The sequence below is a fragment of the Cheilinus undulatus genome, linkage group 15, assembly GCF_018320785.1.
Source record: "Cheilinus undulatus linkage group 15, ASM1832078v1, whole genome shotgun sequence".
Taxonomy (NCBI): Eukaryota; Metazoa; Chordata; class Actinopteri; order Labriformes; family Labridae; genus Cheilinus; species Cheilinus undulatus.
Window position 1 is genome coordinate 30,535,031 of NC_054879.1, and position 23,499 is coordinate 30,558,529.

Here is a 23,499-nt window from a genome sequence, read left to right on the forward strand (position 1 = left end):
TGGGAGGTCGGCCGGACCCACAACGACGGCCCGACCGTTTGCCCCGGCCTCCCCTCTGACCAGGATGGGCAGCTTGGCAGGACCAGCGAGGGATGACAGCTCCACACAACCCAACCCACGAGACTCTGCTGAGGAGGGGAGAAGGAGGAGGAGGAGGAGGAGGAGGAGGAGGTGGTAGGAGAGGATATGGAGGTGCTGGTGACTTTAGGGAAGGAGGGAGGGAGAGAGACGCTCACAGCAAGGCAGCAAAAACAGCAGCAGAGCAAAGACCAGGCACACTGCCAAGTGCAGAGAGAAGCAGATTCAGACGGCAAGATGGAGAAAAAGTTTGAAGTACAAACTCATGAAGGAGGGAGGAGAGGAGGGAGGAATGTAAGGAAAGGAAGGAGACAGAGGTATCTACAGACAGAAGACAGGGGTAGAGAGGGAGTAGATATGGAGAAGCATAAATAAGAACAGAGAGAAAAGACAGGCTGAGGAGGGAAACTTGACATGTTTTAATTTCTAACTGAAGTGTGGAAATTGCAATCCTATTTCAAAAAAGACCCAGCCCAAAATATTAAATAAAAAACATTGAACCTTACAGATCCTCATCCTGGTTGACATGGCCTTAATTTATATCATGGTGATTATTCTTAATTTTTTGCTTTTGTGATAACTGTATTATATTCTGATACTGGAAAATTAAAAGAGATAATGCTTTAAATCTTTATTTGAACATTTACTTTTTTTAATCATGCCATTTTAATTTTTCCAGACTTTGTACATTTTGTATGTCAAAATAAATCAATACCAGTTCCTAATATTGATTATCCATCTCATGAATTACTAATAATCAATATTAGGCCCAAAAATCTAATATTGGTTGACCCCAGTCTGCAGGGACTTAAAAAGTATTAAAAGTTGATCACCTTATCTAGCAAAAAATTAGGCTTTTAAAATGAATTAAAAAGTCTTAACAGTAAGACCAAACCTGAAATTTGTAACCTTAAATTTGTAAAAACTGTTGTCAGTTTTTGTATTTGTCAGAAGAGGTCATGGGTTAGTTATACTATTTTATAAATCAAGTTTTAAGCACAAGTGAGATGTGGTGGAACTTCACCAGATCTGACATCAGTCTGCATGCTTGTCCATTTCCTGGCCTATTGAGCTATCATTGCATGCTTCAAGCTCTGCTGTGTCTCTAACACTAAGCTAACTTTGGGATTGAGCGATGTGTGCATCTAAATGATTATCAAATGCAGGTTTCCTGAGAAGTGGTTGAAGGAGAAGATGTTAGAGCTGAGGCAGGGCTGTATGTTAACTCTTTTTGCTCATAGCACTGGTGCTACAGAGGCCGACAATCTTGTAGCACAGAACAAAAAAACCTGTAGCACAATATATAAAACGTTTCTTACATCTCTAAAACCAACATGTAACCAAAATATATGCTTAGTAAGTGCATGTACTTGAAATACAAAACCAAAACAGCCTTAATAACAGCTTCAATTAATGTCTAACAAAGCTAACAGCCAATCATTGTTAAGAACTTTGGGGTGCAGCAGAGAAAAGAGATGCTGATTGTTCATTTCCACATTCTGTTAGGTCTATACATTTATATATTGGTATTGATATCGGCTAGATTTTATTTATAAATATCACCATATTGTAAAAACCCTAATATTGATGGTATATATATATAAAATAAACTGACCTGCACATTCACCACGCTATGAAATAATCATGGAACATTACAAGACGGAGACATTTTAAAGGTAAAAGCAAAGCCGCAACTACACTCCAGACACGGCTGCTGCACTGTGTCACTCCGCCCAGTGGTTCACTCAAGAAATAGTTCCGAGTATTTGCTTCATGTGTCGTAATGTTACATAATTATACGTTATTATTTCATAGTGTGGTGAATGTACAGGTCACAACTTGTCCACGAGAGTGTTTTGGAGTTGTCGGATTGTGTATTTGATGAGTTTGATGAGGGAAAGCCGGATTACCGTAAGACACCAAAGTCATATCTTGCACCGACAGCTAAAGGTAACGAACCTATTAGTAAGACAATAGGGATTATGGAAATGGGAAAATTTGCCAAAATGTTGAAGTAACCCTTTAAGAAATATCGCTTTTATTTTGCGAAAAACTATAATGGAAACCCAGCTAGTGTTGAAAAAGTGCAAACTGTTTACCTCCCACCATAACCCATACTGCTGTTGTTTATCCATCCACCTGATGTTTTATCTTGAGTCATGTCAAGTAATTTAAATTTACTGGTGCACAAACAATTGTTTAAGAAAGTTTTTGAAGAAAACTGAATTGTCAGCCAACATGTATGAAGCACATCAGCAGTATGAATCAGCACCTTTGACTCTCAGCTTGATTAAAATCCATTCACTTTTCCGAAATGGTTAGAAATGGAGGACCAACTTGATGATTTGTGGCAACAACACAAGCTTTTAAACAACATCTGTAAAACCATACCACAGTCTAACTGGCAAGCAGAGGAGCTGGACCACGCTTCTACTGCGATGAATGTAGCAGACAGTTAACAATAACTTTCATTTGACTTGTTCATGCTAAAGTCTTGTTTGAACATGTGAGATTCAGAGTTTGATAGAGGTGACTATTGTTGGTGACTGAATCTGTTAGTATGTGTGCTGTGATGGCTATCTCATTGGACGCCCCACAACATAAGATCTGTCATTGTCAATCACCATGTGTGGGGGGTCTAACATAGAAGAAAAATCTGTTGTTGACATAGAGGCAGTGTTACAACAAAAGAAGAAGGTCTCAAAAATTTAGAATATCATGAAAATGTCATTTCCCCCCTTGGGATTAATTGAAGAAGTGAAACTTCCACATTTCCTGATACATCGCATACAAACTGACATATTTTAAGACTATTTTTGTTTTAACATTGATAAATACGGCTTACAGCTCACAAAATAAAAAATAAAATCCACTCTCTCAATATATTAGAATACATCACATCAGAAAACATCAGTCAAAAAAGGATTTATAATACAGAAATGTTGACCTTCTGGAAAAGTACGCCTACTTATGCACTCAGTACTTGGTTGAACCATTTTGCACAAATTACTGCATCTATGCGATGTGGCACGGAGCCAATCAGTCTGTGGCACTGCTGGGGTGTAATGAAGCCCAGGTTGCTCTGATAGCAGCCTTCAGCCTGTGTGTATTGTTGAGTCTTGTGTCTCTCATCTTCATCTTCATCTTCACAATACCTCAGAGATTCTCTACAGAGTTCAGGACAGACCAGTTGGCTGGTTTATCAACCACACAATACAATGGTGAGTAAACCAGTTCCTGGTAGTTTTGGCTTCATTGCGGGCAGGTGCCAAGTCCTGCTGGAAAAGGAAATCAGTGTCTCCATAAAGCTTCCCTGCGGATGGAAGCATGAAAGGCGCTAAAAGGCTGAGTGTTGACTCTGGACTTGATAAAGCAAGGTGGACCAACAGCAGCAGATGACATGGCACCCAAATCTATCACTGACTGTGGAAACAGGAAACACTGGACTTCAAGCACTTCTGACTCTAGACCTTTCAAATCTTCCTCCAGATCCACTGAGCAACAGTCCAGTTTTTTCTTCTAAGTCCAGGTGAGACGCTTGTGATGTCTGTGTTTCAGGAGTGGCTTGACACTATACACAACACTTGTAGTCCATTTCCTGGACCCTTGTCTGTGTGGTGACTCTTGATCCACTGACTCCAACCTAAATCCACTCCTTGTGAAGCTCGCCAAGGTTTCTGAATCTGCTATGTTTGACAGTCCTCTGAAGGCTGAGGTCATTGGTCCTTTTCTTACCACACTTTTACCTTCCAGTCAGCTTTCCATGAATAAACTATCATACAGCCTCTGATAACAGCCTGCCCTTTCAGCAGTGACCTTCTGTGGCTTACTCTACTGGTGGAGGGTGTCTTCTGGACATCTGTCAAGTCAGCAGTTTTCCCCATGATTGTGGTTGAGTGTACTGAAACAGAGTCAGAGAATAAAGGCTCAGGTAACCTTTGAAAATTTGACCTTCCACAATATTCTAATTTTTTGAGACAGTAGATTTTTGGTTTTCATCAGCGGTAAGCCATAATCATCAATATTAAAACAAAGAAAGTCTTGAAATGTTTCACTTTGTAGGAGATAAATCTAGAATATATGAAAATTTTACTTTCTGAAGTAAATCACAGGGGGAAAAAAACTTTTACTTGATATTTTAATGTTTTGGGATGCACCTGTTTTCAAAAAAATGGTTCTGGCAATCAGCTAAGTCATTTACACATCTGTATCAGCCCTAATTTTCACAGTCGATGTATCTCTATGATTTTTAACAGGGGCTCTCTTCTTCAAGGGGCTTCATCTTTACCATAATAAATGTAAGCATTCAAAACTTGCTAAATACTTTATTACCAGTAATCCAAAACCTTTCCAGAGCTTCAACATTATTTTACCGTACAGGCCTGTGTTAGCGTGTGTGTTTGGTCCTATGAGTGTGTCTCTACCAGCCTGGTTCTCGGCTCTCTCTGACAGTTTGATGCAGGGCACTGGGGTTACATCTCAGGGACTGTTTTTTTAGCGGTCACCAGCCTACAGAGGGGACGCTAGCTGGCACCATCTGGTCATGAAATCCAACGTTTATCTGGCACAGTCTTGGCCAATGTCCATACCTGCTTGTTCTACACACGCACACACAAACACACACCCGCTTTCTGGGGGTCAAGCTACCCCTAAACGACAGGCTGAGAGCAGATGTCCGTCAACCCTCCCAGTCCAGTTAATTAAGCAGCGTAACAAACAGCATGGACACAACATTAAACAAATACACACATAAAAATACACACATACTGTACATGCCCATAGACACACCATTCAGCGATTACTTCTCTTAAATTTAAACTGCAAAACATGACAACACTTGAGCAGTCAAAAAGGCAGAGTGATTATCAATGCATATGTGAGTGTTAGAGTGTTATTTAAATTTATATGTGCACTATGATTGTCATAACAACAGAATTTTAATCTTTATTATGGCACTAGAACATTTCAAATGGTTCTGACACCTTCAATAATACCATGGCAACACTATAACCATTCCTTGGCACTTAATATTGGGTTATTTTATGATTTATATGATTTATAAGATTACAAGCCGACTTCTGCACAATCTAAACTGCACAAATACAGCAGTAAAGTTTATGTTATTGAATTGATGCAGATGTATTTGGGAAATACATTCTGCAGGAGTTACAATTTCTGATGGGTTCATTTGTCTCTACAGCAAATGTCAAATTTAATAAAATTACTTTTTCTTTGCAAGTTTTTACTTTCTACATTTTGGTCCTTTTTTACTCTGTCAAATGTGGTCTCGTACAACGAGAGATTAAATATCAAGTATCACAAATCTGGCCTCTCAAAATTCAGACTAACAAGATATGCTAAAGTAAAAATTACTGTGTATTAAGATATCACTGCTAGTTATGCTAACTACAGTTAAGTCCAATTTCATCCAACTTTTTTGAACAACAACAATAATAGTAATTATATTTATAGTAATAAAAATTATTATTATTATCATTATAGTGATACTAATAATAAATCATATTGAAAATAATAATAAGCCATTTGTGCTTGTTGTGCTTACTTAAATGTAGTTCTATTCTACCTACCTTGATGATAATGAAAGTGTTAAATATTAATAATTAAATTATACTGACAACCATAATAATAATAATTAAACTGATGAAGTATGAGTAATTATAATGTAATAATGACAAAATAATACTGATGGTGATGATAGTAATTATAATGTAATAATACAAGTGATGATGATGATAGTGATAAGTATTCATAATCAAAATAAAAATAATACTATTAACCCTATTTATACTGATGATGTGATGAAGATGATTATAAATATTATCAAAAATATGATGATGATCACAAGAATTATATTTTTTAATTATAATAAATATAATAATGAAACTAATACTACTTCTACTAAAATTATACAAATATTTATAATAATAACATTACTGAAAATAATAACAAATTAATAATTAATTTCAAATATTGTAATATCATACCATACTAATATTATTTCTTCTTTTTCTGCTACTTTACTTTTACTATCAATCATAACTATAATAATAATTATAATAATCACTATTAGCAGGAAGGAACCCTGAGGAACACCAAGGGTCATATAATGCAACAATATGTTGTTTTATTATAGAAAAAAGCTGCTCTGCTTCTTATAAAAACAGAGAAAGCTTTGTTTTAAAGGTGGTACATCTAAGATTATTGAAATATAACAAATATTGACAGGCATAGAAATCGGCATCAGTTTTAGCTTGATGGACCTTCAAAATAAAACCATGTTGTACCCACGTTTCTGGCCTTCTGACTGCTTTTATCGTGCCATCACAGCTGCAATGTTACAAATGTTTTTTGAACACATAAATCATAATTTTGAATCATGGGATTTTTCCAAGTGAATTGAATAATCCACAGATAGGCCACAAGATTATTTATGCTCTCTTTTTGAAAACATGTTGATCTCATTAGACACATTATCCAGCTTTGATGTGTGCATTGTGGCCTGGCAGCCTGTGTGGCTGACTGTGGCATCATATCCATGCTGCTGAAGGGCCACAGTGTTTGGGCCTCTATTGTCATCCCAGCAGGCAGTGCAGTGAAGTCAGGGATTGTGTGATCCGATGAAGCGTGCTGTTATCAGAGACTTCAGCCCCGCTCATGAAGCTGACATCACCGCATTGCCTCATTTCAAAGCTGCACGACGAACAGCAGGTCACTGAGGACGGAGAGAGGCCAAAAATCCCTGCAGAGCCGAGGTGTTTATAAACAAGAGTTCTTAGACTGTTACTCACAGTCTTGTTTGGACTGAAAATAAACTTTTCTGGGGTTAATAATGGCAAAAACTGTTTTAAGGATAAATCAAATAGACCTGTTCTTTTAAGATCTGTACCTATAAGAGCGAAGCATTAAAGTGTACATTCTAAGTCAGATTTAGGTCAGAAAAATGAGGCTCCAAGACTAGGCTAACCTTGCAAAGCAGATGAATATGCTTGTTTCCTTGTTTTTCACTGGCGAATCCATCTTGCACAGCTCCCATCTAAACCGTCTGGGCCTGGTCAGAAAGTGACAGCACCAATCAGCTACGAGGGGCAGTACTTTCAGGTGCAGCAGAGTCGTGACGTAAACAAGCAGCAGCAAGAAATGGTGCAGTTATGGAGGAAGAGATTAGCGTGGATGCTGCCAGTTTTATCAGAACAAAGAACAGCAGTGAGTTGTTTTCTTTTTAAAAAAATGACAAAAGTCGAGTACTTACATGTCTATAGTTGCCATGTTTCATGTTATTCCTCAGTAGCTGTGCACGCGCAGCTTGCTAGCGGCTATGTCATGTGCTTTGTTGCTCTGATTGGCCCATAGAGATGTGACAGACAGAACGTTCACCCAATCATACTCCGGGGATTTTTCAAAGCCTCTGCCTTTTCTCAAATGTTTCCTATTGAAGCTTTCCCAGATGGATGTGTGAAACACATCCATCTGGCGTGTCAGGTTAAGACTAGACTGGATGTGATGCTCTGGGGGTCAAATGATATCAGCCTTCTTCTGTTTTACAGATTTATTTTTGGGCTTTTTTTTTATTATTTGGAGAGGACAGGACGTCTGATTATGCTGGAAATGAGGGAGAGAGCACGGGGAAGGATAATCTAGAGCAGTGATCATCAACCAGAGGCCCAGGGGCCACATCAGGGCCCCAGTGGCTTCCCAACCGGCCCTTGTATAATCTAATTAAGAAAGTTTGAGAAGGAAAAATATGGCATGCTATTGTTTAACTTCTTTTCTTAAAGTTTAAATACAACCTTCAACTTAGCAACATTTCAAAAAAAGAAACAAATAGGTAATGTATTGCTGCATTTTTGCATGGAAAAAAAAACAACTTATCCTTCCTGTTTTAATTTAAGCTGCTTTCTTTAAGGCTCTTTGAGAGTGCAATCTTCCTTTCTGTGAACTTGCATGTGTTTGACCAATCACGACACAGCTTATTAGCATCAAACTCAGTGATAGACATCAAGAAGGCTCCAGAAATATGTAGCCAAAATATCTCAATCGCCCCGTTGTGGCTGGCTTCAGAATAGGTGATAAGTGTGTATAAGAGGTATAAGAGGTAATAAGGACATTGCCTCACTGTTCAAAACTTATAGTTCCATTCATTTTCAATGAAATATGTATATATTTAAAAAAAAAATATGTTAATTCGACCAAAACATTGATTTCAGTATAGTTTAATTTAATGTCCGGCCCCACAGTGTCTGTCAAGAAAAAGATGGCCCTTGCGTGAATAAAGTTGATGACCCCTGTTCTAGAGTGTAGAGTCACAGTCTGGATCTGGACCTCCTTTCTGCTAGAAGACTTTTGTAGTTGCTGAAATAGTTCCAGTGTAAACAAACGTTATGACTTCAGTCTTACACATATCTCCTAATAGATGCATAGTTGTCATGATGTTTCATTTGGACAGGTGGATTCACTCAGAGGGTTAGGAGGCACAGAGGGTTTTAACAGCTGTTTGAGGTCAACAGGGTGTTCTGTGTTATGACACTCCCACTTTTGATTTCCATGCGAGGAGATTAGTGCTGGGCGACTAATTGAAAAATAATCAAAACCAACATTTAGAGTCTCCTTTCCCCTTGTAGTTCTCTCTCTACCAATGCACCATCCCACACACTGCTGGCTCTGTAGTCACATGACAGGCAGCCAGGGGTTGTGAGACAAGCAGCCTGTTGGAAATCCAAATAAAGAAGAAGTAGGCGCCCCATTCGGTCAGCTTCACGGAAGCGCTATGGAGGAAAACTCAAACACTGAGTTACCTGGTTACCTAGACAGTGTTGCAGGGTTGTAGTCTTTACATTCTGCCATAGACTAATTTGATTCATTAAAGTCATATTTTTATAAGGCTGGTGGCCTGCTCAAGTCTTTGATGGTTTTACTGACTTTATATGATACATTTTAATAACATTTGTTTATTCCAAAGATTTCAGCAATAAAATCATCCCAAAGTATTCTAATTTTTATTCCTCACAATTAAAATGCCCTTTTAATAGCCTCAATAATCTTTTCTTTTACTCAGACGGTTGTGCCACTTTTAGGGTTTGAGATGCCAAAATATGAAATAAATTATATTATTCAGTTGAAAATGTATTCAAACTAAGCAGAACAAAGTGATACATGCCATAAATTGATTTTTTTTTTTTGAAAGGGAAATAATGAATTTGTACAAAAACAATGAGGTCATGTCACTGACCAAAATACAAGTGGTGTTGCCGTTCAAAAAGTGACTGTGCAACCTGGTGACGATCCATGGCTTTGTGTAAGTGAATTTTTTTCATTACATGCAAATCTGATAAGGAAATTATGATATAGAAAAAGGTTATATAATCAGGCTATTTGTTTCTGTCTTGTAACGAACCAGTAAGCTGAAAGTCTTCAGTTAACACAGCAACCAATTAAACTGTTACACTGGGAGTGTACCAGTGAAGACCACCAGTTATTAGTCTGAACTGATCTGATGTATCTACTGATTACTGATGAATATTTGAATATGCATTTTAGTACATCATCATTTATTTTTGTTAAACTTTGATCTAATATCATTACCCCCCCCAAAAAAAAACAAAAAAAAAAAAAAAAAAAAAAAGCAAAAACGTCAGTGAAAAAATTCCAGGTCATATCACCCAGCCCTCAAACCATATATATATATATATATATATATATATATATATATATATGTATATATATGTGTGTGTGTGTGTGGGGGTGTGTGTGTGTGTGTGTGTGTGTATGTATGTTTAATATCATTATTTGATTGCCAATTAAAAATAAAAAAATCACTGTAAATGAATCTAAAAAAGTGTAAATCAAGTTTAAAACATAACCTGATCCTGATGAATGTTTGAAAAGTTGGGAGTATTTAAATGCTTTTTTGGAGTTTACTGCAATCATTACTGCACTGGAACAATTCAATATGTACTGTAGGTTTCTACCGCCTTCATTTGATTTGTGGAGGTTCAAGTGAGAAAGTACTGACATCAGACAAAAACAACATCTCCCTGTGGTTAACTCAGATCTCTTAATAAAATGACTGAACACCTGCTCTGACTTATCTGTGCTACCCTGCTGGAGAGAAACAGCACAGAGACAAATATACAGAGGGAGACTGAAAGTTTTCAGTCATTGAACTTGTTCCCAATGAAGAACTCTAGTGCCCTCTACTGGAGAACGGCTAGAATGTGCAGTATGTTTGCTCTGGCATTGTAAAAAGGTTCCAACAGTCTTAATGGGGACTGAAAAATGAGGAGCTCACTCTGTTCATAAAACTTCTGCAACCTATCCAAGCTAATTGCAGACAAATTCCACTAAATTAGCAGACAGAATTATGAAAATTCAGGTAAATGATGGAAGATCCAGACATAAGTTTAATGTTCAAATGTGGAACTGGTGTTGTGTTCCTAGTTACTTGAAGCCAGCAACTGCTCTGAGACACCAGAAGCTGCAGTCCGCCTGCCTGTCAAAAGATTCCCCATATATAATCAACATTTTTGATCCAACCCAGACAACGTGAATGAAGAACACACATAAGATATGTGATGTAAGTTTAAGCCATCTATGTCACAAGATGGGGCTGTTTGTCCAGCTTAACAGAGAATCTGGACAGACACTCATACCTATAACTTTGTTCAATTTTAATGGGTTTTTTAGACTATTTTGGGGGCTTTTTGCCTTTATTTAAAAGGGCAGCTGAGGAGAGACAGGAAACATGGGGAGAGAGAGTGGGGTAAGACATGCATCACACATGCCAAAACCAGCAATCAATCCCAGAGCCAGTGTGTTGATGACTATACCCTCTGCTTATGAATGCTTGCTCAGAGTGAAGTCAAAGCATGCTGCTTGACCAACACAGGGAGTATCTTTTGAGCAGAGCTACTAAAAAGCAGAATGATGTTTTTTTGCAAGGAAAGACTTGTCAAAAAAGGGTGAACTGCACTGATTTTTTAGTGGGCAACATGGTAGCCCAGATGTTAGAGAACTGGACCAGTGTTTAACAAAAGTACAGAGATTATTAAATTACAGTGAGTCAGATAAAATCAGAGCGAGGTCTGGGGCTCTCCCCCAGAACATTTAGAATTAAAAATGAATTACCAGAATTATGGAGAATATTTATGCTACAGTTTGTGAAGGATTCTTACTAAAGTTGTACAATGCTGGCTAGAAAACAAAGATTAAATAAGGACATTTCTTACTCAAAGTGCCTTCTAAAATTTAAGACCTCTCACTGGTGAAAATCTAACTTTTGAAGACTTTTTATGGGCATAAATTTCAAATGTGTAATCTAACACTATCTAAGTCTTTTCAAAGATTTACATGAACCCTGTGAAGCAACTGTGACAATGACAATTTTATTTTCCATTTGACTGAAGGAAAAACCATCTCGGAGTCTCTTACTGCCAAACAAAACACACTTTATGTTGTGTTGCCTCTTCAGTTTATTCACAACAACACTGTACAAAATGAATCACAGAAAAAACAAACAGGACCCCTAAGCATGATATGAAGTAAGAAAATAGAATAGATTCTTATGTCATAATGTTGGTGCTTTTGTTTTTCCATGTTTTCATTGTGCTGTTTGTGACGTTCTGCATATTGGATTTGTTAAAAGTGAGCCACCTAGTGATCACATCCAAACAGGTCCATAGAGACCTTGTGCTGCTCAGGTATGCTTTTAGCAGTACTAAATATCATGGGGCTCTCAAAGTTGTAGTAGTGGTTGCCAGCGACGACCTTTAATCCTTCGTCGTGGCACATGGCAGTGTCGACTCTGCTGAGTGGAAGGGGGCGCGGGTTGCCTGCACTACGTTGGGCTGCCGACATATCAACATCAAACATCTCCTGACCTGGATGACAGTAGGAAAAAAAAGAGATGTAAGCACATCCTGTAGTGTGTACATGTATTTATTTGCAGAGAAATAAATATCCATTCTTTGACCATGCCTTTTATGAATATACTACAACAGGTTAACTGATAGTATTAATGAGATGACATGAAAGTCAGAAAAAAAAAGTACTGATAAAAAGTGACTTTTTAGGACCCAGGGCTACATACTGGGCTGCAAAAGAGCTTGTTTTTGTAACTGATTGATCTGCAGATCATTTAATGATGAACTGATTCATCTTTTAGTGGCAGCACTGGACTTTCTTGCTATCCATCTTTATTTTTTCTTTTTTTGTTATGCTCTTTATATGAGCCTGGAGAGGAAAGATTAAGAGACACTATGTTTAAAAAAAAAAGTATGTTATGTATCTCAAAGTATCCAAGTTATAGAAGGAAAAACAGCAGAAGACTTTCAACACTGAGATTTAGTGGCTATCTCAAATTTTCTTTGGTATTAGTAAAGAATTCATCCATCTATCTCTATCTAGATATTGAGTTCCACCATTAAAAACTAACTAATGATACAGAGAAATAGCTGTTAAAGAACTCAGAAACGCGTCGATGCCTCCACACAGACGTGCAGTCAGGTAAAGGATTTTGTTTGATTACTGCAGAAGTGGGGCTCTTTGTTTGTTTGTTTGTTTGTTTTTTGTCTTCTTTTCTTCAGAACAGCTACAGAGAGACAGGAAATATGGGGTGAAAGAGTGGAGGAAGACGTACATCAAACAACACTGGGATCAGGAATCAATCCTGCAACTCATGCATTGAGGTCTTCCACCTCTGTACAGACGCCTGCTTGACCACTAAACCAAAAGGGTGCCTGAAATGGGGTTCTTTGCTGCCTGCCGTAATCCACCTTTCATCAAAGACCACACTGTTGACTACTGTCATTAACTGGCCAGGATTTGACTTTTGACAAGACCCTTTAGAACCTCATAAAGATGCACATGTTAACTTAAGTGTTTAATGCAGATCAACAGAGAGCTGATGAGAGAGACAGTGGTATCACCTGGTCCCTAAAAGTTTTCAATAGGCTTCTGCAATCACATGATCATGAATGTCAGTTAGGGGACAGCCATAAGGAATGAACAGGAATGGACAGGAAAGTAAGTACTTTACAGCTCTAAATGGACCTATAAACTCCACTTATAATCAGAAATTTGTACATACATAGAGTATGGCTCCTAAACTTTACAAAAGTGATTTTTACCACAGTTTTAATGAGTAACCTGGTGTGGAGGCGATCAATATCACAGATAACTCAGCCCAGCAGACCTTTCAGCACCTAGCATCAGTCTAGAGCTTCGAGAAGTCTTGCACCAAGGTTATAATAGTTTTGGACTTTTCTTTAGTTTTTATTTCTATTTTGTTTTCACTTTCTGTGTTCGATTTAAATTTAGTTTTTATAAGTTTTGACTGCTGGTTTGTTAGTTTAGTTTTTTTTTTATTTTGCAAAAGTGCTTCATTTTAGTTTCGTTTGTATTAGTTTTAGTGTTCGTTTTAGTTTTTTACGGATAGATGTCGGGGCTGAGTGAGAGTCATACATTTTTAAAAACATATTAAAACAGGCCACTCTTTACTTTTCATTTTATTTACTTAATGATGATGTTTGAATACAACTCCAGACATTAAACTACCACTTTGTGAAGTCTTAACCAATCAGATCAGGCCGTTTTACACTCCTCAGACTTGTGTGTTGGTGCCAGTCAGAATGGTTGTGTCAAAGACTAAAACTAAGGATATTTTGTCTCCATTTTTGTTTTATTTTGGTTAGTTTTTTGAGCGCACCATACAGTTTTAGTTGGTTTTCGTCTTTTGGTAAAGCTCAGTTTTTATTTAGTTTCAGTTAACTAAAATGATTTGTGAATTTTAGTTTTAGTTATTTAGTTAGTTTTAGTTAACTATAACAACCCTAGCTAGGAGGCTAGCTGAGCTCCTTTAGCATATTGAAAAACCCTCATTTTGTCATAAACATGCTTTCAATTGAAACCGTGCTTTGCTATCAACCAAATAAACTTTGTGGAGTAATCAAAAAAGATGTGCCATTAACGAACGAGCCTGTTCTATCAAACAGCTCCTTTATGTGAGCCCATGCCATTTTCTTTTCATCCATTTTTGCTGTTATTTAATCGTTATTTAAAAATTCAAACTGGTTCCAAATGAGAGCCGTTTGGGAGCTTAACCATCATGAGCAGCTCATCCAGGCTTTAGACAGAGCCCTTTTTTTCTTTAAAATTCCTGCCTGTTGCCTTTTCTCTGTGATGTTTTTTTTTTTTTAACTCTTTTTTGCCTGAATATTTCACTACTTTGGTGACTCAAAAGTTGCTTAAAAATTAAGAATGTCTATATCTTCACTCTTTAAATGCTTGGCGTAGTCATAAACAGCTCATAACACGGCCTTTCTGTCAGCATTTCTCTATGCAGGAATTACTTCTTGCCCCACAACTGGTGTTCTCCACTGCTGTGTGACATCATTTTCAGAGAACCTATAAGTCCTGATCTATAAACCTTTGACAGTTTCATGACTGCAAACATTGATGCCCACTGAATGTTCTAAATAAAAAAAAAAAGTGTAAGTAAAGAGAGCAGAATCACTGCATACACTTCTCCTGGATTGTCATTGTTAATTCAGAGGTAATATTTTGGGTATTATTTTATAGTGAATCACATCAATTAGACTGGAACACATCTTTTATAAACATAATCTGAACAAAACTCAACCGAGTATTTTTCCCAAAAACTCGAGCCTTCCTCATGGTCCATGCACTTAGCCATGTGCTTGTTTGAGGATAATCAAACTCATCAGAGCAGACTGAGGCAGAGGCAGCTGCCTGCAGGTTTTGTGAAACATACGTACAAAATTTCATGGTGATGTTTTCAAAATTTTTGATATTTCAAAGAGCTTAAACAGTGGATTAATGATGATATAAATACTCTCAATATCATGCTAACTCTTAGTTTAAGTGTTCATAATGTGTGGGTCAAGTGCCTACAAAATATTCCTGTCCTGATAATCTTTGCGTCACTAATGATCTGTGCTTTTACCTTTGACGATGTGAACAGTGCTGCCCCGACAGTGGAACGCAGCATCGAGAGGAGCCTCAATGCCCAGCTCCTCCCTCACAGACTTGGGGTATCCATCCAGGAGAGTGTGAGGCTCACCTACTCTGTAAACATACAGGACGTCACCCTGAAGGGGGAAGAGTTTCACTTAAGTGTTAAAATTTTGGAAAAAGTTATGATAATATCAACATTATATGCAGTGCTTAACAAATTTATTAGACCACCTGGCATCATGAAGTGCGGACTCTTTCATTTTCAGTGAGCTCTCCACGTTTTACCATTTTGAACAGGAATGAGGGATTTCAAACTGAATTCACCCAAATATGAGCTACACTGGGCTTCTCTGAGAAGTCAGAAATTAATCAAGCATAACATTCAACCACTAAAACTCATTTTTCTGTTCAGGAATGCAAGTAAATAACTATAATTTGACATTAATCAAGAAATATTAATGTGCTTTACAATTTTTTCAGTTTTTTTGTGAATCAGTAAATTTGAAAATTCATGGATAACAATAATAATTATATTTTAGCATAAAAAATGTCATTTGGGTTAAAGAGCTTCTACATATTGGTGTATTAACCATTGCAGAAACATAAAAAATGATTTAGGTAATTACCTATGCTGTTAATATAGGGCAGCTGTGGTATAAACCTTACTTTGGTTAGGGTTAGGGTGGTCTAATAAATTTGTTAAGCACTGTATAGCTTATCTGCAACACTGTTTTTTTTTTTTTTTACCTTGGTCATGTAAAGGTGATTCTCATAAGAGAAAACAGCGTCAACCTCACTGTGCACCTCTCTGAAAGCACTCTCGATGGAGTCAGCCTTCAGTGTGTCAGTGGCTGCATCTTTATGGATGAAGTGGTGGCCTGTAAGACAGGAAGGCAGTTACAGATGCTGCGAGAATAGCAGTGTAGGAAAACAGGAACAAACAATTTGGGATATGATAAATCACTTGCCGTCCAAAAGACTTAAAAGTCTTTGCAGAGTTCTAATGGATGAGTTAACAGTCTCATGCTATTTGTAACCTACTAAACACCCAATCCCTGATTTTGCTTTTGATCTAGTTATTTATTGACTTTTTATTTGTTTAACTTCTCAAAACTTAAAGTAACTACAATAATTATGATCAGCTGGGATATTAGGCCTGTGCTCAAAAAATTTATATGGCAATATTATACCCTCACACGCTCCACATATCGATACTGATTTTACAGCGCACGTCTCTCCCATCAGACCCAAACATGTTGATACTCAGACTGGAAACATGGATAGTGTTTACCTACAGCCAGCAGGCTACAAATCAAAGATACTGAGTAATTTTAGGTTTCTTCAAACAGAAGACAGTCAGGAGTTGGACATGACTCGTCCAAGATGTAAAAAGGTCAACTCTACAGAAACATCAGTCTCCATCGACACACGGCACGACTTCTTATCAGGAGATCATGAGCTGCACATCATGCTTATTTGTAATGACATGAGCCAAAAAGCGGCTCTTGATACTTGTCAAATGCAAAGTATCATTTTTATGCAGATGGCACCATTATTTATTGCTGTTCAACCTCACTCACTCAGGCTTTTGAGTTTTTACAAGCTGCTTTAAATGTTATCCACTCTTGTTTATATGATCTTAAATTGGTTTTAAACACAGATAAAACCAAGCTCATGGTTTTCTCTCATACAAAGGTGTTACCACAGAACATTACAAATAAAAGAACATCCAAAGGAAAACCTTTAGAGCAGGTTTTAAATTACAAGTACTTGGGTTTTATCCTAGATCAGGAGCTTTCGTTTAAAGCACATTTAAATAATCTTGTCACTAAACTTCCAGTGAAGCTTGGGCTCTTTTTTAGAAATAGAATCTGCATCTCTCTCAAGGTCAGAGAGAAATTAGTGACAGCAACCTTCTTGCCCATTCTTGACTATGGGGATGTGCTTTATTTGAGTGCATCATCCAAATGTCTCCAGTCCTTGGCCACTGTTTTTCATTCAGCAGTGAGATTTGTCACTGGCTGCAGTTGTCTCACCCACCATTGTGAATTGTACATGAAATTAAACTTGCCTTCTCTGAGTGCTCGCAGATATGCACATTGGCTGACCCTAATTTATAAGGCTCTTTTAGGCTTGATTCCCCCTTATTTGTGCACTTTATTGCAGAAAACAAGCAGTTGCTATGCCTTGCATTCCTGCACTTCACTAGTTGTATCTGTTCCTAGGGTAAGGACAGAATTTGGAAAAAGAGCTTTCAGCTTTGCTGCCCCCTCTGTGTGGAATACTCTACAGACTGAACTGAAACTCTGTAAACTTATTCCGCTTGGAGCCGTCTTTTCTTTCCTGAGGGACAGACAGCGTGAGACCACTGAACAGTGCCTGTGTTTTAAATCTTAAACTGTTGTTTGTTGTTGTGTTATAGCTCTCACACTTCAAAACACTACTGCACCTCTAAAATTGTATATTTTAATCTATACTGTCACTTCTTTGTAACTGTTCTTATGACATGTGCTGTGCCTGTGAATGAGATCCTGATCTCAATGGGTTTTTATCTGGTTAAATAAAGGTTAAATAAAAATACTGTCTTCAGGCAGCTGCTGCAGGCAGGTTTAGTAACATTATATAATCCTCATATGTTCATTACAGAAACAGCAGCGCCGTTTTATGCAGAAGTAAAACAAAAGTCATTCTTACACATTAAAGTGGGCTTACAGTAAAGTAAAGTAAAATATTATAGGTAGAGTATGAAAAACAACTGCAAGAGAGACAACCGAGAGGGTTGTATTAAGTTTGAAAAGTTAAATATTACTGTATTTGAATTTCTGAATAGCTAAGTGATTTTAAATAGACTATTTTGATTTACTTGGATCTCAAAGGAGATGAATTTAACTATATGTCTCCTGTTATCCTCTACAATAAAGAACAGCTGCTACTGTGAATTCAGTGTAGGACATGTTTATTACTTCATATCTATTAAAAAAATGGGAACCATATGCTGAATAAGTCCCCCCCCCCATTTCAGGTCTCACCTCTGAAGGCATACATGTTTCCAGCGGCGTCAGAAGTGATGGCGTCCAGGTGAACTCGGCTGCAGCGTTCTCTCTCCAAATGGTCGCTCTCCTCACCTGCACAGAAAACATGCATATTGTTGATCTTTAATGTATATTCATGCACCTCTTCTATGTTTGAAAGCTCTTCTGGCTTTCAAACTTTCATAAGTACTTCAATGTCATTTACTTTTATAGTTTATCAGGAAAACATTTTAACATCATTCTTTAACATATGGGGCTGTTCCTGGGAACTCTGTCAACTCTAATTGAACTTTACACTGTGTTTTGATGCGTAGCTGGAGGGGAGTCAGCTAATCACTTTATAGCCAAAAACAGATACTATTTAAGATAAACGGAAAAACCTTTCAGCGTTTTTAAGTTTTTTGATGTTCAGAGGAGAACTAAAACTTCCAAAGACATTTAACCCCTACGGCATGGTCTCATTAGTTTACAGTAGTTTTCATCAGATGTCAAAGCAAGTCGACGCTGTTTTTCCAATTATTTAAAACAACCACATTATACTTGTGATAACACATACACTCATAAATGTTCCACTCACCGAACTTGGCGCATCTCATGAAGTAGTCACGAGCCTCTTTGGGATATTTTGCCTGCACATCTCCAGTCTTGGGGTCAAATTTGGAGAACATGTGTCCGTGGAAGCAGTAGTAGTGTTCCATGAAGCGGAAAGCAGATGTGCAGTTTGGCATGGACCTGAACTCTTTCGCCTCTACAGCCTTGGTTTTGACGTTGTAGTGGAGGATTTGGTCTCCTACAAGAAAAAAAGAACCAAAAGTGATGTTAAGACATATTATTTTGAAATATTCTGGAGATAGCTCAAGTAACTGAGAATAAACCATGACACTTTGAGATGAAAATGACAACTCAAGTTGCAATGAGAACACTGACTTGGTAAAGAATGGACAAAACAACACCCCACCTCAAGTGAAGCTAAAAGATTTAAAAGTCCTGGCAGCAGTGTGTTGCTAAACATGGGTTGAACTGTATAAGAACATATCAAATCTTTCTTAAACACAGTTTTATCACGTTTATGTGTTTTAAGTCATCCTTTCATCCAATTCGATTGGCTGTCATTATGACTAAACCCCCCCACACTTGTTCTCACATGACGCCGACTGGTCCAAATAGTGTTTGATTCACACAAATGGTCTGTGAATTGAAGCTTTTCAAGATGAATTTGCCTAATGATAGACTGGCAAATACATCTGATTTGCAACATTAGTATTATATTTCTGTAAATTAAAAGCAATAATGCATTTATATGTGCATTATTGTGCATGCAAATATGTTACAATCTCTCTCCTTTACCTTTAACTAACCTGTGATGACACACCAAACTCATGTCTGTGCATAAAATCAAAGAAAGAGGATTTTAAAAGTCTGGGTGTTAAATTCTTTGTAACGGCACCTACAGTTTTAAGTATCATTTCTCTTCTAAGGGGGGTGGGGGTGAAATGATGAAATAGCTGTTGTGAATTGTAGGGTATCTTTTTGTCTTTAAATCCCCACAGCTATTATATCAACCCCGAAACGATCAAGAATGCAAACGTTTTATCAAGAATGACCGAACATTTGATCATATTTGTACAGAAATCTCCTTGTCAGCTGTCATTAATAAATATGATGCATAATCTACATATAATTAGTCCAAAGTCTATAATAAGTCCATTGCCTGCGTGTGTTTTTCAACTATTCAGCTATTTCAGCTAGTAAAGAACTTTGCAGAAATAGCACATTTAGCATGAATTTAACTTAGCTTTAGCTGTGGTGCCAGCCACAACAGTATTTGCAGCCGCTCCTGTGACCTAAACTCTGGTGACCTTTAACTCAACAAGTTGCTTCTTTGACCCATGTTGGATTTAAAATGGCAATAAGCTAAGACAATCTTTTAAACAGATGTTAAAAGATTGCTGCAAGCGTTGGGCTAAAGACAAAGCTATTATAGTGATATGGGCATGATACTTCAAAACTAATATTGTCTGTATTTGGATCCAGGGCTGGGCAATTAATCACATATTAGATTAAATCGAAATATGGTATGCTGCGATTTTCAAATCCAGACAGCGCAATATTTCTTTAACCAGAAAGGTTTAAAAAATATCAGTTTGATACAATCTTTTTTCTTTTTTTATGCTTTATACCAGTGTTACTCAACCCTGCTCAACCAAAGAGCCAAAATGTTGAAAAATACCTTTGCAAGAGCCACAATCTAAGTGGTGAAAAGTGGCAAAAACAGCTTGAAGTAGCAATAACAATAAATTAAATGTGGCAAAATGCTCAAAAAGCAAAAAAAAAAAAATGGGTGAAAATGGGCAAAAATTGGGAGGAAAAGGGTCAGAAAGTAGCAAAAAATGGTTGAGAGGTGACAAAAAAATGTTACAGCTGGCATAAAATGGTCCAAAAGTGGCAAAACTGTGGCAAATAAATGAATGAAAAGTGACTAAAACGGGCAAAAAGCAGTCAAGAGTGACAAAAATGGACAAAAAACTTGAAAGAATTGGTATTTAATGGCATAAGATAGATGAAATGGGTGAAAAGTGGGGAAAGAATGGTGAAAAATGGCAAAATGGGCTAAGAGTGGCAAAAAGGAGTGGCTAAAATGGGCAAAAACTAGGAAAAAGTGGTATTTAATGACAAAAGGTAGCTTAAATGGGTGAAAGTGGGGGAAAAAAGGGTGAAAAGGGGCAAAAATGAGATAAAAGTGGCAAAAAAGGCAAAAAAAGCCTTCAAACCTTCAAGTTGCCTTTTAAATGTTTTTTTTTTACAAAATCTTACTTTTCGTATTCAAGCATAAATTTTTTTTTCTTCAAAATGTGAATAATATGAGAAATGATCATCTCCTTCAATAAAGCAATTGATATCAAATTTGCTATATGAGCCAAAATTGCAGTAAGATATTTTTTCTCAATTTAGGCCTAGCCCTAGTTTAACTAATCTAAAATTGTACCTGTTACAATATAGAGTGATTTCTTGCTTATGTTTGTTGAACAGCAGAAAAAAAGAGGAACATAAATAATCACATTTTAAATCGCATCTGCAGTATTACAGGAAAAAATTGCAATTAGATTATTTTTGCAAATCGTTCAGCCCTATTTGGATCATAGTCATTTTTCACTCCAGAAATTATTTAAAGGTAAAGCAAATTCAGGAGGAAATACAGAGTTTTACATAAAGTGCTGGACATTAAATAACGTGGATAAGTAAAGTTCCACTGGGCATCTTCTCAAGAACCTAAGAATGCAAAAACCCCTCTGAGTGATTCTGGTACTCTCCTGCAAATATATAGTAGGTAGAAATGTGCACCAACCCTTGAAGAAGATGACAGAGTCCTCATCACACTCAGACTTGGGACACTCCACAGCGGCATCCAGGTGGTCAGGGACTCCAGGGAAGACTTCAGAGATGTCCTTGGGGTACCCTTCCTCCAGCTCGTGTTTGTAATAGCTGAACACCTTGTGGTCCTGTGTCAAGGATCATAGAAAGCTCAAGATGAAATTAAATAACCATATAGAAATGCTTTTACAATATATCAACTGTTTCTGACAACTGACAGGCAACTAACTCATAAGCTCAGTAGTTCAAATGGATGTCAAAAAGTGGCAAACTATATATTTAACCCTTCCAAAGTGAAGGTTAAAATATCAACCTCTGTTACATAAAGGGTTAAACGATGAGATTGTTAAACTTCCAACACAAGCCACAATTGAACATTTTATCCACTAAAAACAGCTCAAAGGCTTGACCATACCAAGAAGAAGAACATGTGATCATGGTCGGTGGGGTTGTCCTCATAGTGCATGCGGAATGCAGCGTCAACATGGCCCAGGTGGTGATGTTCATCCAGCTCAGCGAAGGACTCGTTGGACAGCACTGCTCTGCCATGGAAGCCCTTGTACAAATCGTCATCTGAGCAGATATACAACCTTAAGATGGAGCCGTATCAATTTCCTCAAACAATCTGAGTTAAAACTAAATATTTAGATTTTATTTCAAATTCTTATTTTGGATAAAAATTGAAGATGAAGGGAAGCAAGACTCTTCTCTTACCCTTGAAAAAGTATGGGACTCCTTCCTCGTTTACTGAAACAGCGTCCATCTCCATACCTTCACAACGATCAGCGTCAACTGCAAAATTTAAACAAAGCCTTAACATTCACAATTAAAAATGTACTCAGAATGAAAAGATATCCAAAATAGACTATTTAACTGTGGATTCTTTTTTGTTGACTCACGTGCGTGACGACCGTGACCACCGTGACCACTGTGACTGCCAGCACCGCCGCCGCTAGTGTGACTACCACCATGGTGACTGTAAAAAAAAAAAAAAAAAAAAAAAAAAAAGATTAATTTGGAAAATTCAGCACATTTGGAAAGGTAAAATTGCTTTACAATAAGGATTTTGGAACAATTATTAAAAAACAAAAGCTTGATAACTTGGCTATAACTTTCTAAAGTTTATCCAACAATTACACTTCACATTTACATAAAAATTTGTATTTTATCAGTTTCTCCTGAAGAAAGCCCCACAATTGCATGACTCAAGGGATCAATGTAAAAATCCTTAAGATGACTCTGAAGGTTCAGCTAAAGACTACTTACCCAGCCCCTGCCAGAGCAAGGGCGAGGCAGAGACACAGAATGTGGCCGAGCAGCTTCATGGCGACTAGTCCTCTGGTCCAGGAGATGCCTGCACACACAGCTGAGCTGGGCTAAAAGTACCCTGGTAGCTGCTGCACAAGCATTTATATTATAACCTGGTGTGTGCAAGGTATCTGGCTACCAAAGGAGGAGGAGCATCAATGTGCAGGCGTTGGGATTATCAAATACGCCCACAATGTTTATTGTGCAATGAAAAGAACTCCTCCACTTGTCCCCCAGCTCAGACCAGGAACTAGCGTGGGTGAGTCCTTGGACATCAGAGATTCAGAGAATTTGGAGAGCTCACAAATCACAACGAAAATCTAATCAATACATGTGTACCTTGTGTGCCTTAGCCAAAACTCTGCCCTCTATAATGCATTTTTATCACATATGTATCAAATAAAAGCATTCTGTTTTAGTTGCAGCAGCCTTATATGCAATAATAATGTAAACTCTGCTGTTGTCTGCACAGAATGCTTTTAATTATTGAAAACACTCACCTGAGGTAAACCTGTTCAACTGCTTATCAGTGTAACAGTCTCACTGGACAATTGCATACATAATCACTAATGCATTTAGGCAGACAGTGTGCTGAAGTTCAAACCAAGCATCAGGTGATTTAAGTGACTTTGAATGTGACATGGTTGATAGGGGTCTGGCATGCTCTTATGCCATGTATGCCAAATTTTGACTATTAATCAAAGTTTGCAGTAGAAACAAT

General features: G+C 37.5%; 1 protein-coding gene across 1 annotated transcript; it reads right to left on the reverse strand.

Moving 5' to 3' along the window:
- Positions 1-11,463: 11,463 nt before the first annotated feature.
- hpxa (hemopexin a) lies at positions 11,464-22,896 on the reverse strand. Its single transcript, XM_041807677.1, has 10 exons — positions 22,737-22,896; positions 22,370-22,446; positions 22,185-22,262; positions 21,886-22,043; positions 21,445-21,598; positions 18,676-18,888; positions 18,096-18,191; positions 15,814-15,944; positions 15,056-15,200; positions 11,464-11,972 (listed from the first exon to the last, which is right to left on the reverse strand). Exons 1-10 carry the CDS (start codon positions 22,793-22,795, stop codon positions 11,746-11,748), a joined length of 1,338 nt encoding a protein of 445 aa, XP_041663611.1. The 5' UTR covers positions 22,796-22,896; the 3' UTR covers positions 11,464-11,745.
- Between the last annotated feature and the right edge of the window lie 603 nt (positions 22,897-23,499).